The sequence below is a fragment of the Amaranthus tricolor genome, chromosome 9 (assembly GCF_026212465.1).
Source record: "Amaranthus tricolor cultivar Red isolate AtriRed21 chromosome 9, ASM2621246v1, whole genome shotgun sequence".
NCBI lineage: Eukaryota > Viridiplantae > Streptophyta > Magnoliopsida > Caryophyllales > Amaranthaceae > Amaranthus > Amaranthus tricolor.
Window position 1 is genome coordinate 26982668 of NC_080055.1, and position 17869 is coordinate 27000536.

The window sequence follows — 17869 nt, forward strand, 5'->3', positions numbered from 1 at the left end:
CAAAAGAATATAAAAAACTTAATAATAATAATAATAATAATAATAATAATAATAATAATAATAATAATAATAATAATAATAATAATTATTATTATTATTATTATTATTATTATAAACATATTTAAAATAATAAATTAATAATTAAAACAAAAATAAAAATTTAATAATAATGGTAATAACAATCACAATAATAATAATAATAATAATAATAATAATAATAATAATAATAATAATAATAATAATAATAATAATAATAACAACAGTAATAATAATAATAATAATAACAATAATAATATAAATAAAAAAATATTAATTATTCATAAAAACACTGAAAAAAAAATTAAAACAGGTCGCACCAAAAACCGCGAGCTGGCCTTGGGTGAGTTGCAGAAAAAACCGCGGCTGGACCAAGGTTCAGTCGCGGTTTTTTGTGCGACTCACCCAAGGCCGGCTCGTGGATTTTTGTGCGACTGCCACTATCCTTTTTTTTTAATTGAAATAATACGATTCGAAAAAAAATTACCTCGATTAATTTTTTGCGGATTGAACTTCTTGGTTTTGGTCCAAAATTTTTTTGTTGTAAATTTATTTTTTTTGAGTGTGATAAGAGAAGTTTTTAGTGGGATTGAAGTATAAATAGGAAATTTAAAGTCCAATGGTAAAATTATAATTTTTTGAAAATTCAAGGGCAAATTCATAATTTCATTAAGAGGTGGCGATAAAATGAAAAGGTTGACAATGTTTAAGGATTGTATATAATGTTTGATACTATATCATTTTTTTACTTATTTTTAGCCGAACAATCTCAACGTCTTGTGATCTTGTGGTTCATATTTATTCTCCCGCATTTGAACTATGAAAGGTGAACTTTATTATCTCACTCAATAAATTTTATCATTGTATTAGTAATAACCACAAAAATGGAATGTTCATGTTCTTCGCTGAAACTTCTATCATCTTCTTCAATTCCTGTTTACAACTTCCAGGTAATACTACTTTAATGATTAATGATTATTTTTCCTTTGTTCTTTACTTCGAATTATCATTTTTACATAATTTAGAGAATAACTGAATTGAATTCATTTCGAAATTTGTTCTTAGCTAAAATGAATAGGGTTTTTTCACTTGTTAAGTGCTGATATTTTGATATTGCATTTGTATGATGGTCATGTTGACAACATTTGATATAGTAAGTAATTAGGAGTTTAGGACCATTTGTTACTCCTTGTTCTGTGATCTCTTGTTGGAAATTTAAACTTATCCGCACATTATATTAAGCATTATGTTAATTGTTAATCCCTCACTCCATGTGAAAATGCACCAATTTGTAAAAGTTGGTTGATTAGTTTGACAAGTATGTGGAATTGATAATTGGATGACATTAAAAGACACAATGAATTTGTGGATGAGATTAAAAGAGAGAATGTAGGATATTGTGAAATAAAGAGGTGCAAAATCATAGGAATGAAGGGGTATGAAGCATAACTCGTGGTGACTGATGATTGAAGCATAACTCGTGATGACTGATGATTACTAAGTTCCTTCAATGAGTGAACTCAATTTATATTTTGGTCTCAGTCTAGCAATACCATGATTTATGATATTGGGTAACTTGGGTTTTGCTAATTAGCTTGAACACTTTTGCTGACTTATCAATGAAGAGTTAAGGCAGCATGTTAGTAGGAAGGTAATTTATTAGGAGTATAAATTAAATATGTTACTCTAGGATGTACACACTATGAATCAAAGAGGGTCATCTTTTATTTATGGAAGACTATGGGGGTGTTTGGTTTGGAGGAATACACGTCCCGCAAAAGTTGTTTTCCCCATTTTCCAGTGTCTGTTTGAAAAGGGAATAAAAATGGAAAATATGGATGGGAAAGAGTTTTTATTACTGAAACCAATTTTCCTCTAGTATTTCATTCCCAACACCTCCTTTTTTCTAAAACTTTTTCATCAAACCAAACAAAAAAGATAATTATCATTTGCATTTCCCTACGAAAAATAGGTTTCATGAAAATATATATTTTCCAATGAAAATAGATTCCACCAAACCAAACACCCCCTCTATGTCCCTAATATGTAGGATGCTTTTAGGGCATCTTCAAGTTTCTAAATAGTTGAAAATAGTTCGATGCAAGACCAATGTGGAAGCGAAACACAACTAGGAAATTTGAGTATAGATGGGCGTTTATGGTGAAATACATGACAAATTAAGTTCAATTAGCTCCTTAAAACCCTTTTAGTAGCTCTGTTGCTGCTTATTGTGAAAATCAGCTTTTGAACACGTCAACTTCATTTCATCGATCAACAATTGATATCCTACCTGTCTATAGCATGCAACTTGGCTTCTTTACTTCCTTGACCTCTCAGAAAAAGACCAGCGTTCTTTTTCAGCAACTATATGATTGCAATGGAAGAAATTTTAGCAGTCTCTATACTGCTTTTGCCCTATGATCCTGGTGGTGGTTTTCAGGAACTATAAGATTTCTGTGAAAGACTCATAATTCATGTTCTTGAATCATTAAATGACATTAAATTGTTTCAAGGTTGTCTGCATTCAAGATTCTATTTAAGTGTCTCTTTAATGGAATGAAATGGACACTGCAGTAGTATTTTCACCTTTCATGCTTTTCAACTTATTTGCTCCAATTTCCTCCTATGCATACAATTCAATATAAACCTTAAGTATTCTTGTAAAGAGAGCCTATCTACTGGAATTGCAGGGTAAATCATCTTCTGTGAAGAAAGACTTGTCTAGACGGACATTGTGTACAGTAGTGCCATCTCTGTCTCTTGGTAAACCATCTCTTCTATTTGGGAGTGGACTAGATCCCATTATTTATAAGAAACAGTCATTATATAACTCTCGAAGACTACCTAAAGGTCTTACATACGCTGCAACTAGAGATCGTTCTTGGGACCTGGGTAGATTTGTGAAGACTTTGTACTTCTTTGATGCAATTCCTTCCCCCTTGAAGGTTCATATAGTATATCATAATTCCTATCCATTTTTTAGCTATTTGAAACACTCATAAGTCTTAAGTTAAATTTTTGTGGTCTTTTTACTGTCAGTTCATTGAATCTTTCATTGGCAAACTGTCTAGCCAACCATCACCCGAGCCATCAATGGACATGGAATCGTCTGGAATAGTTCTTGTATGCGGAGCAACTGGAGGTGTTGGTAGAAGAGTAGTAGATGTTTTGCGAAATAAAGGATTTCCAGTTCGAGTACTGGTATGGAACTGATATTATTTTCTTTTTCTGTTCTTTCCATATACAAGTTTTAACAGCATGCTTTACTTTCGACTACTTTGGCTGACATATTTGAGCCATGTAATCTTCATGTATAACCATCCCTTTAAATCACCTTTGCGCAGGCTAGAAATGAAGAGAAAGCAAGGCGGATGCTAGGTCCTGAAATTGACTTGGTAAAAATCATGACTTAACTAATGCTTCTGCAGTATCTATTTTCTACATCTAATTTACATTGGTTTGGCTACTTAAGTACTAATTAGAATCCTGAACAGCTTACACTTTTTCTTACATTTGCTAATATTTCTTTGTGTTCCTTGACATAATGGTGGAGAAACAATGGGGCCTAGTTTCAGATTTCGTTAATGAAGATGTCATTATGGTTTGGCTACTTAAGTACTAATTAGAATCCTTAACAGCTTACACTTTTTCTTGTTTTTCTTACTACATAGATTAAAAGAAGTTTTTGTTAACTGAACGTGCTGAAATGAAGTGAATTTTATTGACTAATTGAACTCTACATTCTAGAGGCTCAAATTAATAGCAGTGATGTAATTTGGCAACACATGAGGGTTTTGACAACAGTATATGTTTGTACTAGACGCTTGGACTTTATATGCTTTCTTTTTATGATTTATCGTTGTCTTTTTTACGAATTGCTATTAAACTCGTCGTTTCAAGCGCATATCTGTGGATGTGGACCATGTGGTGGCTATCAGAATGCTGAAGTGCAACTATTATCTCTTTATGTCATTTTCTCATATTATTTCTTTTGTGATGTGCTATTTGGCTCACCCTTCAGGTTATTGGGGATATCACCAAGGAAGGCACTCTACTTCCTGAATATTTCAAAGGAGTCAAGAAAGTTATTAATGCTGCCTCTGTTATTGTGGGCCCAAAGGAGGGGGATACACCTGACAGAGCAAAATACAGCCAAGTAAGGAGAAATCTTTTTGTGCTTCAATTCTTCAGGATTTCGGAAGTTATTGTATCACTTTTCTTATCTTCTTCCTCGTTAACCAAATACCTCTCTAACTCTAAATTGTTTCTCAAACTTAATTTGTCTTATGCTCTGCCTAATATTTCTATATTTTTCAGGGCATCAAGTTTTTTGAACCAGAGGTGAGAACCAATGTCTTATGTTGTCCTATGAATAACGGCGTTCCCTTTCTGACACGCATATATTCTTGTTGAACGTTGGGTTGTGGTGAATTGACAAGAACAGATAAAAGGTGATTCACCTGAATTGGTGGAGTATATAGGCATGAGAAATCTGATTAGTGCTGTAAAAGGAAGTGTTGGACTTAAGGAAGGGAAGTTGCTATTTGGATCGGAAGGTACTTCTCTTTCTCTACTGCCATATGACCTATGTGATCATAGATGTGTTTAAAATCTTGGTTACTTTTCCAATAAGTAAATTCTAGCAAAAAGAGTTAGTCTAAGGATGCTAGATGCAGTTCAAACCTGCAATTATAAGAATGATAACAGGGGATGCCAACAATTAGTTCAGCAATATATGATTTGCTTTTGCACCCTAGATGAATTCACATCTAGATATGCTGTTAATAAATGCATAAAGATAAAAAAAAAGGATAAGAAAACGCCATTATATTCAGCTTGGTGAAGGTCTCGAGCCTTTCTTTGAGTTTAAGAGCCCTTGTAGTCGATTTGGAAAGACACTAAATTCTATTTACTATTTTTTGACTAGTTAAAATTTATTGCTGGTGAATTCTTATGGAATTAAGTTCCAGAAATTAAACAGTGTGTAGGATCAAATTTAGTCCACATGCCACTATTTTTGAAGCATGAAGCTCTGCTGGTCGCTTTAGGTTGCTTGACTATATTAGATCAATTACATTAAGATGTCACGAGACATGAAACTACATCTATCATTTAAGCTTTGGCATAATGTCAAACTCACGTTAGATCTGGATGTAAAATGTAAAGTTCATCAATGGATACTTGAAGGGAACCTATGAATACGACATTTTCTTCTTATCCTTTGTTGGTGTAAGGGTGTTAGGCTGGTAGGTCATAGAGAAAGTGATTTTGTTGGTTCTATAGATGATTTGAAGTCCACTTTTGATTAAGATGTGTATATCATGTACTCATGGTTCTCATTAAAGCAAGACTACTGAACCCATTGAGAAGATTTAGCTGTTATTCCGCTAGTTGTTGAAAGAATAGAGTGCCTGACCTTGGTTGAGCCGAAGGAGGATCTGCAAATTACAGCTACAGATTGTGAAAAGAAATAAGCAGTGCCGTGTTCTCCAAGGGAAAACCTAGCATATCTAGGTTAATTATCACTATATAAGAAAGAGATGATAAAGCTTAGTTGATTCACTGTAAGGAATACCATTCACTTGCTAATATCTTCACTGCAAGTTTAATCAGAGTTTTTGCTGGGGGCTCACCTAATTCCGGATTGAACCTCTTCTCCTATAGAGATTCGTTTAGGAACTAAGTATATGCACAATCTCTTGCAACATGTATGAAAGAGGCTATACATGTAATTATAGGCTATAGTCATAGCAAATTTGTTATCCCTTTTAAGTATAGCATAACCTTCATTAAGTTTGCCTCTACTAAGCCGTTTCATCACAAGTTAGATCTATTATTTTAAAAAATAAGTCTGCTAATTGTTTTTCCTGTATGTTTTTTATCTTTTTATCTACATAAAATACACTTTCCTTTTTCATACAGGCAATTCATTTAAGGATCTTCGCTGGGGTGCTCTAGATGATGTTGTAATGGGGGGTGTTAGCGAAAGCACATTTATTATTGACCCTAAAGGCGGTGAGAATGGCGGAGCCGTTGGGATTTTCAGAGGTTAGTTGTCTGCAGTCTGCATTTTCATTTTTTATGCCGTCTTATTTGCAAAAATGACAGGGAATACATCGACTTGTGGTTACTTTTCAAAAATCTATTTGGAGGGTACATCTACAGCTGACCATAGTTACTTTCATGGGATACATTGTACTATTGTTAGCTAAAAATGTGACACCCATAGATTGATCATGGAACAATACCTTTTTGATAACACCCTTCATTTTCAATGGATGTTTACATGTACTGCAGAAAGGTACATGTAGGAAGACAGAAAATAAGAAACATTTAGAAAGTGGAGAGAGGGCAGAAAAAGAGTAGAAGAAACACTTTATTGAAAGAGAAATACAGTAAATTATGTATTTTAATCGAAACCTGTCTTAGGTTTCTTTAATTCACATGAAAAAATAAATAATCAGTAAAAATCAGTTTTAATTAGTTACAATCAGTAAAAATTAGTTACATTCAGTACAACTGAGCTATAATTTCAATCAATAAAAATCAGATTCAAATAGTAAAAATCAGTTTTGATTGGTAAAAATTAGTTTCAATAATTAAGAATCAGTTGAATCAGTAAAATTAGTTGAACTAAATAGAGCCTTAAATTGAAAGTAAATATCAATACAAAACAGAGGAAATGCAACATAAAAATGCCGACTCTGTCTTTGGGAATTAAGACTGAGACATTGTTGCTGTTGTTGTTGTATGGAATCCTTTTGTGCTCTCTATTTAAAAATAGTTGATTGTTGCTTTGATGGCTACAATTCCTTTTGTGGATATTAGATAGTGTGAGTATTTGATGTTTACATTAAGTTCTAATCTATCTACGAAGTTGGAGAAGATTACTTCCTCGGCCTAAAATGGTCGTGTAATGATAAGGCAATCAATTTAATCGCTCTGCCTGGATATATTTGATTTACATTGTCCCAACCCATCTAGTTAAAGATTAGCAGGATTCTATGCTATGTTACTCAACTTTATACAACTAGTATTACTCCTAGAGCCTCATCTCTCTTGTGCATCTAAAATGGGGTACCATGGATTTTTTCAAGAATTATTCATCATCAAATGTGCTTAAAATGTCCTGATATTTCAAGAATTATTCATGATTAAATGTGCTTAAAATGTTGTATTATTTCTTTTTTGTGGTAGACGAAGCCTTTTTTATTTATTATAATATGGTCCCATGCTCTACTAATGGCTCATGAACGTGAAAATATTTTTGCCTAATATGAGTTTGGAAAATTGATATTGGAAATCACTATTCTGAAACAATGCAGAAGTATAACTGAGCATTTGTTCCAAATGATTCTACATCTTTTGTATCCTGAGGGTTTATTGATCTCTCATTGCTGTTCAGGAAATGTATCTACAGCCAATAATGGTGGTTTCACTAGCGTGAGAACTAGAGTAAGCTTCTTATTTGGACTTCGTTGTTTGTTATATATTTTGTTAAAAATCATTAGCTGATTATAACTGGTTCATCAGTATCATGTCTCTGTTGTGGAGTATTAAACTCTTTTTTTCAAGATGAGACTTGTGTCAGTAGATTACTGTACCCTTTTCAAGATAAAAGATAGAAGTACATGTCTTACCCTTTATTTAAGAAAATGAAATATGAAATATACTATCTAGGAATTATATTTTTTAAAAAAATTTAAAAGCATTTTGAGGGATGACTTCGGTTTTCATTGTTATGCTAATATCATATGTAGGTAATTTTGATAAAACTTGGTTCAAGCATGAATATGAAAGCGACTTAAGTTTCTGAATTACTCACTGTTTAAAAAGTTTGCATGATTTTGAAGATACTTTAGAAAACAAAAAGATAGCTCATATGGTAGATTGTTTCTCATGTTTATCTACTTCTGTCTGTTTGTAACGTTGATCAATCTAAATGGTTAATGTACAAGTATTTTGATCAATTTCAATATTTTCATTGACTGAAGAATGTGAAGCTTTCTGATTTGTGCTTGGCAATGTTTAAGGTTTCATGAGAAATCTATGAGTTGTCTAATGCAAGTAAAGACGGTGAGGTGTAGGTTTAGGTGTTATGAAATTAGTAAGCCAGTGCATAAGCAAGTGGCAATTAAGTTCAGTGAAAGTTTACATCGGCATTTTAGAAGGGAGTTCAACATAAAATATTGGACTGGGAAAGAGTCTGTGATTCAGTTGCTCAGTTTTCAAAATTATCCTGAAATAAATTAAATTAAGATGACTTCTTGCTCAATTGTTGCTAAATTAAGATGCATTATATATCTTGATTCTTGGTTTCATTTTCTGTGTCTAGAAAACGTTTATTGTATTTTAAAGCTCTATAATTCTTAGTTCCTCACTGTGCTTTGTTGGTGAATGCTTTTATGCAACTTTTATTTAGAATTTTCCTGTGCCTGAGGATCTTTCTGCTTATGATGGTTTGGAGTTAAGATTGAAAGGTGATGGTCGCCGATATAAGCTTATTGTCCGCACTAGCAGTGATTGGGATACTGTAGGTTATACAGCAAGTTTTGATACAGTAGGGGGGCAATGGCAATGGCAATCAGTAAGTTACTGAGCTTCTGGGCTAAAGTTTACTGAATGCATATGCAAATTTAATGCTCACTTATATCCCGGTGCTTCTAGATAAAATTGCCGTTCTCCTCGTTGAGACCTATATTTCGAGCCCGGACGGTCTCTGATGCTCCTCCCTTTGCAGCACACAACATTGTTTCTCTGCAGGTATAAAGCATGTTCACCTGCTGCCACTTTGATGCAAAATTTAAATTATTATCGTGCATGTTTTTCGCCAGTTTTTAGAAGTTTACTTGTTTAAACCTTCTCCAGCTTATGTTCAGTAAGTTCGAATATGATGGTAAACTGAATCCTACTTTTGTCGAGGGCCCTTTCGAGCTTCCTCTGTCTACTATACGGGCATACATGAAACAACCAATCACCCCAAGGTCTATAACTTCAAATTTACTTATATGCAACAGAAATTCATTTTTCTAAAGAATTGATTCAAATTTGCAACATGTGTAGATTTGTCCATGTGAGCTCTGCAGGAGTTACCCGTCCAGACAGGCCTGGACTAGATCTGAGTAAGCAACCCCCTGCTGTTCGTTTGAACAAGGAGCTGGACTTTATTCTCACATACAAACTCAAGGTTGGTTTTTAAACCCTTTTTTTCCTCGGTAGTGTGAATAGAAAGTTGCATCTATGTAATTTCTTAACATCATTACTAGTCGATCTCTGTTTGTTAAATCTGGATAACCTGAAATAATAAGGTAATAAGCATTCCATTACTTCTTTATGTCTATTTTAGTTGATAATATATATGTGAAACTCAGGGAGAGGACTTACTGCGGGAAAGTGGAATCCCTTACACAATTGTTAGGCCTTGCGCATTGACTGAAGAACCGGCTGGAGCAGATCTTATATTTGATCAAGGCGACAATATCACGGTAATTCTTGTATTTTTGGTTGGTCTTACCTATGTTTCATTGTGCTAGTTCACCTATTTGGTTTTCTAGTTTGTACTCTCTAACGATTCTGTTTTTTTTCACAGGGAAAAATATCTAGGGAAGAGGTAGCTCGAATTTGTGTTGCTGCTTTAGAGAGCTCATATGTATGTGACAAGACATTTGAGGTAACAATTCCATGCTTTCTTATTCCTAGATCATCTCCCGAAAGAAAATCTCAAAAGCGTCTTCCATTTATCCGCGATCTTCATAGGTTTTTCCTGCAGCTTTAAAATTGCACGAATAACAGATCAGGCACTATCTATACAAATATGTATGAAAAGATGAAAATTTTTAAGAACACCTAGAGACCCCAGATCCTTTCTGCTTGTATCTTCTAGTTGATAAAACCATTCCCATTTGTTTGTGCTTGTTCAACCTGGTTGTTACAGATTAGCCTTCACGTGCCTTTTTCACAGGTCAAAAGTGTTATTCCTTTCAGCGAGCCATTCACAATCGACCCTGAAAACCCACCACCGGAAAAGGATTATGACGTCTACTTTAAGACTCTGAAGGAAGGAATTACCGGGAAAGAACTCCTGGAACAAAGTCCAGTTCCAGCAGCGTGATTGTATACAGAAAAATACGTACCCATTTCAAACCTTGTACAATGGTATATACAAGACTATTCTGAAACTGTAGATCCTTGTGCAAATAAATAGCTATTCTCTGATCTTATGATTAGTTTATGCTATGTTTACAGGGAGCCTAAATAGATATACTGATGCATTAAGAACCCAAAGTGGTAGATTTAGGAGAACGAGATGGGAGTTGCAGCATGGACTAAAACTAGACCAAGTGAATGGTTCTTGGGATAATTGTGACTTATAGTATGTATAGAAATTCTCGGTCTTTCTTATGTGATCACTGTCCTGCGTTGCGTGTACCGATAATATGGAACAATAAAGAGCTAGATGTGAAGGTTGTTGTAAGTTGATGTAAACATATTCTGAAGGCTAAGAACACACTCGAAACGTCGAATACATGTATACCATCTGTATTTTGTTGATAAACTTTTTTGTGTACTAAGTGTTGGTACTCCCAATTAAACCAAAGGAGATAATTTGATGAATGCCCTGGAAAACAATGAGGTCAATGTCTACTTATTATATTATTTAATATCTATTTAAAGCACAATTTAAAACTTAGTTATGCAATATGCATTCATGTAATAAGTAATTAATTAATTTCTTGTTTAGTTAACCTTAAAAAAAGTAATTTGTAAGAATAAGTTTTAATGAGTAAAAATCAGTTACAATCAATGATTACAACCAGTAAAAATAAGTAATTTCAAGAGCATTTATTAATCACTCAAAAAATAAAATCAAATGAGATTTTAAATTAGTTTCATTGCATATTTTCATTGTGATATTGACTATTTATAATTTTTAGTTCTATGCAACTGATCAGAAAGTAAAATATTAAAGTAGTGCATTGAATATAGTAAAACTAAAAAATAATTCAAATATTAGTACACGAAAGTAGTATAATACTACTCCCTCCTATTTATAGAGAATGAGACATTTTCATGTTGGGCTAGTTCACTGAAAATGTCCCATTTTTTTATTTTTGTTATTTTTTTTATCCTTTTATCCTTACTACAACAACACAATAACACATAAATATTAATGCCTTTTATGGAAAAAGTGAGTTTTCCACCCACTTTTAAGTAGTCCCCCACCCCTCATTGGTTTTGATGCAAAACCTAAATGTCTCATTCTCTATAACTAGGAGGAAGTATTATAGATAAGCCAATTTTTTTAACTTATAATGTGCTTGATGAATGAGTGTTTGATTAGCTTTTAGCTCGTAACTTTTTGGTTGATTATTTAAACCAACCAAAAGCAACAAGTTATTAAGCAGATTTTTTATTGGTTTTTGGCTCATTGACCAGTATATCTTTAAAAAAAGACATAATCCAATAATTAAATAATTTTTACCATACACCTTCGTAACATAACAAATGGCTGAGACAACTCATTTAATAAATAATGAATAAATGAGCTAATATTACTATCTAGTCAAACCAGCCAATAAGACGGACCAATTATAATTTGACAAAAGAGAACCTTAAATATGATCGACTAAGGGACCTCCAATTGGTCATTATCCCTTTTTTCTAAATGACGCACCCAAATTGTCGAGACTCGAGCATATCTCGTGTACTACACAAGGTAAACGCAAAATCTCATAACAAAATAAAGAAAATTTAACGTGTAACGACACGTATGATTTATTTCTCAATCACTTAATCTTACGTGGAAAACAAATGCTGAGGTGGCCAAAGCTAAGCCTACAATTCCATGCAAAAAGCTTGAGAGTTTCGTGTGTAGGAACGTGTAACATTTGTACTAAAATTTCCCAAAATCTCAACTTTCTTAGCCCTACAAATTCGTAATATCTAGAAATCTTCTCAAAATACATTCTATAAAATCAAATTATTTTCTAGGTTTAGAAAATCAAATTTTTTTCTGAGTCATTAATCTAATTATTATTCCACACAATTTAGGATTTAGAGAGGAGAATAGCGAGCAGATTAATCCATACAGTGAATTATGTGTATTGCAAGTCTAAAAGAGAATTTAGAATACTAGTATAAGGTGGGTAGAACATTCAATTATATGGTAAGACTTTATGTTACACAATCGATCAATATTAATAGTTTTTAATTAAATAATTCGAACATTGGTTTAGGCAGGCTCGGACCAAGATTGTTGCATGTATCAATCAATGGAAAGGGTAATGATCACTAAGAGTATGAAGACATGTTTTGGAATTGGTGGGGTTATTCATGGAGTAATTGGTATGAATTGTAAAAGAGAGTTTAATAAAGGGAGTATAAGTTTGAGATTTGGCAATAATGGGAAGAAACAAGGGAGTATAAGAAATAGGGAATGTTTTTGTGTTGGGAGTAAAAGTAATGATATTGATGTAGGAGTTAATGGAATGGATAAGAGTGAGGATCACAAGACAATGGCTACTCAAGAACTCGATTATTGGTTGTATAATTCTCTTACAGAGGTTAGTTTATGATTTACTATATTTATTACTTCCTTTCTCCGTTCGAAAAAGCACCATTTAACTTAGATATAAAATTCAAATAGCATTGATGCCTTGACAGATTTAATCATCTTATCTGATCAGTTTATTTTATTTAGTATTTCGTGTTGGTTATTAAATTGGTTGTATATATGCTATATGTTTAAAGGCTCACATGGGTGGAATTATCATTTTAACTTTAAAAATAGTTTTAGAGGTCACATGTCACTTAGAGTTTGTCTAGATAAATCACAGTTATTTATTAACTTGATAAATCATCCTTATATGACATGATTTAATAGGGGAAGTATTTTGGAATTTTCTTTTTTTTATATATTTTATTTATTTTCTTTGTCTTTTCGTAAGGCCAAATAAAATTTGGAAAAAGAAAAACATAAGATATTATTATTTTGGTTACAATAGGAAATAAAAAATTATTTGACAACTAGCAAAAATATGGTAAAATGAAGAGAATATTCATGACCCAAAAATTCAATTAATGGTAAAGTTTATAATAGAAAATCAAAATAATTTCAGTCCAAAATTTAAAAGTAATAATATAAAAAATATATATATTCTGTCCTATTGAGAATACAATAGTATTTAAGTTCTCAGTGTGATAAATTTTGAAAAATATAATTGCATTCTTAATGGAAGAGACTCACTTATACTCTCTGTCCCATTAAAAACACAATATTTAAGTTCTCGTAATAATTTTTTTAGAAATATATTGCATTCTTAATGGAAGAGAATACAATGTGATGCTTAGAACAAATACAAGTTGATCTTAATTCATAGTGTTTTGTTTTGTTTTCTTTGTTCATGTTTAGGTTATTGTTGGATTTGCTCTTTTGCTTTCATATTAACATGTAGTTATTTTAATTTTTAACACGTTATTTTTATTTTGAATTCAAGCCCCTCGAATCAAATATATTTAAATTAAACATTTTAAAATTCTAATAAGTCTCGTCTTGTTGTAAATTATATTATGTGTTTTCATATTTGATACTTGGTGTTATTTATCGAATTTAGTGCATACATGATCAACATATTATTTCAACATGATTTTACATGTTATTTTAAATTTTAAATCGAATAACACTCCTTTTAAATTAAGTAGATCTAAATCGAACATTTCTAAACAGTCTCATCTTATCATTTGCATGATAGATTGTGAAGAATGTTGATGAAGCACCTTTACTAGTGCATATCTACACAGAAAATGGGCCCAAAGATTCAATCTTATTCTCAAAATCATCAAAAACTAGGATGAAAATAGTAATGGAGAAAGGGACATCAACAAAGAATTGGAAAAAGATGAACCAAAGTTGGGAGAAAAGTATCCCAAATGGTCTTATCTTGGTGCAAGAACTTGACTTTCAACAAGATGTTACCACAAACCAACATGAGTATCAAGACAAAACTTGCTTCTTGGACTCTTACACAACTAACAATAATAAGAAAGAGCAAGTAGAGATATCTTCTTGTTCTTCTTCTCCTACAACAACTAGATTTTGGGGTGTACTTGTACAAGGCAAAGGGGTTAAGTTTCTATCTTCTTATCTTCTTAAGACTTGTCAAGTTAAATGTTGTTTTGGATCTACCACCCACTTTTGTTTAGCTAAGGTTGAGTGCTTTGAAAACACTAATCTTGATTTCAATTTTAATAATATTTGGTTACATAGGTAAAGGGATTAGTGTTATAATTAACTTTTTGGAAAGTTGTTTAGTTGTTTCGTGTAATTGATTATTTATTGAATAAACGTGGATTAAAAAGTTAAACATTAATGAAAAAGCTACTTAGTTTAACTAAAAGTAAATTTTCAGTTGACTTACAATCAAATAACTAAATAATTTCTTGGCTATATGAACAGCCAAAAGGTAAAAAAATAAGAGATATTTTAGGGATATATGTACAGAAATATATTTTAGGAGATAATTTAAAAAATATGATTATTTTCTAAATTTATCTATTGTTTATCTCAGATTTTATATGTCGTGTATTGATGGATATTAAACACATAACCTATTTATGATCCTTGCCTACCTCTTTACATATTCCCATTTGTATGAATGATTCTAAGTTACGCAATTGTTGTTTGCTAGTCTTGTGGTAATTGCATGTAAGTTGGTTGTGAAGTTCTTTACTACTAAAAAGCCGCCTCAAATAATATTGCTGAATTTTGTAAACCTATTTTTCTTTTTTTTTTTAAAAAAAAACTAACCTTATATTGTTAGAGTATATAATATATCCTGGGGTCTCAATCATTAGCTTAAGCTTTTGTTTGAGTTGGTTTCTTGACATGGTATCAGAAGCCAACGTGACAAGAGGTCACGGGTTCGAATCTTAACCACCCCTCATTAAAGTGGAATATTCAGCGTTTATGCGCATCCACACTTCTAGCCCAATGGGCTCTCGTGTGAGGGGGCGTGTTAGAGTATATAACATATCTTGAGGCCTCAACCATAAGATTAAGCTTTTGTTTGAGATAGTTACTTGACATGGTATCAAAAGCCACTATGACAGAGGTCACAAGTTCGAATCTGAACCACCCCTCATTTAAAGTGGAATATTCAGCACCATGTATGAGGAGGGCATGCGCTACATCCACACATCTAGCCCAAAGAGTTCTCGTATAAAGGTACGTGTTAGAGTATATAACATTGTTTCGGTTATGAAACGAGGAAGTGGAAAACACTTGAAATACTGTAAGTGGAAGCGTTATCAGGAGCGGCGATTCATGGAAGGAAGTGACTCGAATTCCTGCAGCACAACACGTTAGCCTTGTCCGGGGGTGATCTCCCGGAAAACCCCTCCGACGCTCAAGTTAGAACGGTGATGTGGGATGATTGAATAAACGATTATAATTGAATGCAAGAGTTAAGATATCAAGGTTGATATTGCTTATATTTTGGTAGGCTAATGAAGTGGAGTATGAGTAAGGATACTAGAAGGATTATTTTTTAGATGATCCCTTCCCTTCTGATGGTAGCCTCTATTCATAGTGGTGAAGGAGGAAGTTATATCAGGGAAGGGGTGGATTATCATGGGGGTAATGGGCAGTTGTCAGCCTTAGAAGAAGGAGAACCAAGCAATGAGGGGAGAGTGGGAAGTTGGGTCAATCTGAAGGTTACTTTCCTAGAGGGAATTAGGGTTTTGTGTGGTGGGTCACTTGCTTATGGGCCAACTGAAGAGTTAGGAGAATCCAGGAGAGGCCCATTGACTAAAAGTCAAGGTCAATCCAAAAAGTCAAAGGTTATTAAGGTAAAATGACATTAATAATTTAAATAAATAAATAAATTAGATAAGTGATACCATGACAAACATTATCTTGGAGCCTTAATTAATAACAAGTAATAGTGTTTTGTCTTAAATCAAACCCTTAAAAAATTAAAAAACTAATGAACACTTTTATGTTAAAAAATAAATCTAACTTAGTTGTTTTGGATTTTCTCAAACTATGATAGAACTCATATAATAATGGAAGAAATGATTAATATCAACCACAAAGATATAACAAAAAGAAATAGGTTGTATCCTCTTCATCTGATTACTTTTTTTTAGAGGTGTCTATTTAGATCACCAATTGAACTTCTTAAATCCTAAGACATGACTAAAATACTCAAAATTTTCTTAATCAACCCTATTCTTTCTCTCGATTTGTCCCTTTTCTTCCTTAGTCATATCATTGTCTCTTTCTCGTCTCCTTTCTCCCTCGCTTCATTTTTTTCAATTTTCACCCTTCCATCCTTATCTTCAATAGTAGAGGGTATGAATTTCTGTCTAGCTAAAACTTGATCCAAATTCAACAATTTTCATCTTTTAACTAAAATAGAAAAAATAGCTTTTTAAGTATCTTTAAAAAAGGACAAGTGACTTACGTAAGAACTTTCTAATGTTGATGTTTTTGATGCTTTAGGATCCAAAATTTCAATTACCTCAAATTGTGTCAAGGAACCAACTAGCACAAATCATCCTCATCCCTAGTGCTAAATAATTCACTTTAAATAATAGGTAGTTGAAATTTAAATCCGTAACCTCTTGTTAAACTAATTTCTGATAATATGTTAGACCGTAACGCCGTAACAAATAAGATGCCCAATTTTAGTTTCACTATAGCTATTCCCTCATTAAAGTAGGAGTTAGAGTTCTCCTAAGTCTATGCCAATAATAGTATAAATTTATTGAAGATTACGATAGGCTAACTTCCTTTGCAGCAAAAGTAGAACAAGAGAATCTTGTAAAATACTTCTAGTTGAAACCATTACATCAATTTATAAACACTTTTAGAACTTTGGATGCCTAATTGCCTTATTGGGATCCATAAATTTGACATGGTAGACCTAATAATACCATTAAAAGATCATCCATATGAGCTGTGGAATGTACACTGTAGAAAGTGACATGAATTAGGTATGGGCACATAACTCTTTTGGCCTTTTTGATGGCTTGTGGCTTATAATGATACAATCCACAAACTACTAACCTTAGCTTACTCTTAGTGTCACTTCTATTGTATCCTAGTATTAAAAAAGCTATCACATAATATTTTTAATTGATGTCAAAACGATTAAAACTAAAGTTAAAGTTTTTAAATGAGTTCAATTTAATTCGAATCATATTATAAGTTAACTGGAAAAGAATCAAATATAAAATGAAACCCAATTTCCATATTCACAAGATTTGCACTAAACACAAAAAAACTGATTTATACCTATATATCCATCTTTAAAAGTAGCACGCCTTATAGCATTAACGGATTTCAAATCGTAAGTTAGGGGACTAAATTTATTATTCAAACAAAAAAACTACATGAGTAAGATTCGAAACCCCAACCTCTAGTTTAAGAGAAAGTCTTATAGACTTAGGACAAAACTCTTTAATCATATATTTACTAGTCAACACTCTTCACTCTTCACTCTCCACTCCACTAACTCACACTCTCTAACCCTTACTGCCTAAGTCTCCATACAAAACCTACTTCTATTCTAAACACCAAACTCTTTACCAGCAAACCACATTAATAAGTATACAATATTTTGTTTTTCATACTAACCCAAAATTTTTCAAAAATGTAATGTCAAACCTAAATAAAGATTTATAATTGCCTAACAATTTAATAAAAATCCAAATAACCTCTTTAATCTAAAATATTCTAAACATAATGACTTATACAAATAGCTGAACCGATAAAAACAATTAATCTTACAAAGCAAGCTCGAGGCAAGAATCAAAACGCACCATATTACTC

The 17869-nt window shown here is 32.4% G+C and overlaps 2 protein-coding genes across 4 annotated transcripts; both read left to right on the plus strand.

Annotated features, from left to right (window-relative positions):
• Positions 1-801: 801 nt before the first annotated feature.
• Positions 802-10735, plus strand: LOC130823877 (protein HIGH CHLOROPHYLL FLUORESCENCE PHENOTYPE 173, chloroplastic). The gene is made up of 17 exons (XM_057688692.1): positions 802-986; positions 2727-2981; positions 3076-3237; positions 3381-3431; positions 4058-4192; positions 4354-4377; positions 4481-4592; positions 5959-6084; positions 7442-7491; positions 8459-8623; positions 8704-8799; positions 8905-9020; positions 9100-9223; positions 9408-9521; positions 9626-9706; positions 9998-10191; positions 10282-10735. The coding sequence occupies exons 1-16, from the start codon at positions 921-923 to the stop codon at positions 10145-10147; spliced, it is 1827 nt and encodes a 608-aa protein (XP_057544675.1). The 5' UTR covers positions 802-920; the 3' UTR covers positions 10148-10191; positions 10282-10735.
• Positions 10736-11979: 1244 nt separating this feature from the next.
• Positions 11980-14432, plus strand: LOC130823884 (uncharacterized). 3 transcript variants are annotated; one of them, XM_057688709.1, is made up of 3 exons: positions 11980-12178; positions 12273-12599; positions 13788-14432. In XM_057688709.1, the coding sequence occupies exons 2-3, from the start codon at positions 12297-12299 to the stop codon at positions 14304-14306; spliced, it is 822 nt and encodes a 273-aa protein (XP_057544692.1). In that variant the 5' UTR covers positions 11980-12178; positions 12273-12296; the 3' UTR covers positions 14307-14432. The 3 variants fall into 3 exon arrangements, with proteins under 3 accessions (XP_057544692.1, XP_057544691.1, XP_057544690.1); XM_057688707.1 differs by having other exon boundaries at positions 11997-12178; positions 12277-12599; XM_057688708.1 differs by having other exon boundaries at positions 11980-12599.
• Positions 14433-17869: the final 3437 nt, after the last annotated feature.

Excerpts from the sequence above, each read along its gene's own strand:
- LOC130823877 (XM_057688692.1), top strand. The coding sequence starts at position 921 with ATGGAATGTTCATGTTCTTCGCTGAAACTTCTATCATCTTCTTCAATT. Across the intron at positions 9,021-9,099 it reads AAACAACCAATCACCCCAAG|ATTTGTCCATGTGAGCTCTG; the intron begins GTCTATAACTTC and ends CAACATGTGTAG. Across the intron at positions 9,522-9,625 it reads ATCAAGGCGACAATATCACG|GGAAAAATATCTAGGGAAGA; the intron begins GTAATTCTTGTA and ends TTTTTTTCACAG.
- LOC130823884 (XM_057688708.1), top strand. The coding sequence starts at position 12,297 with ATGTATCAATCAATGGAAAGGGTAATGATCACTAAGAGTATGAAGACA. Across the intron at positions 12,600-13,787 it reads TGTATAATTCTCTTACAGAG|ATTGTGAAGAATGTTGATGA; the intron begins GTTAGTTTATGA and ends TTTGCATGATAG.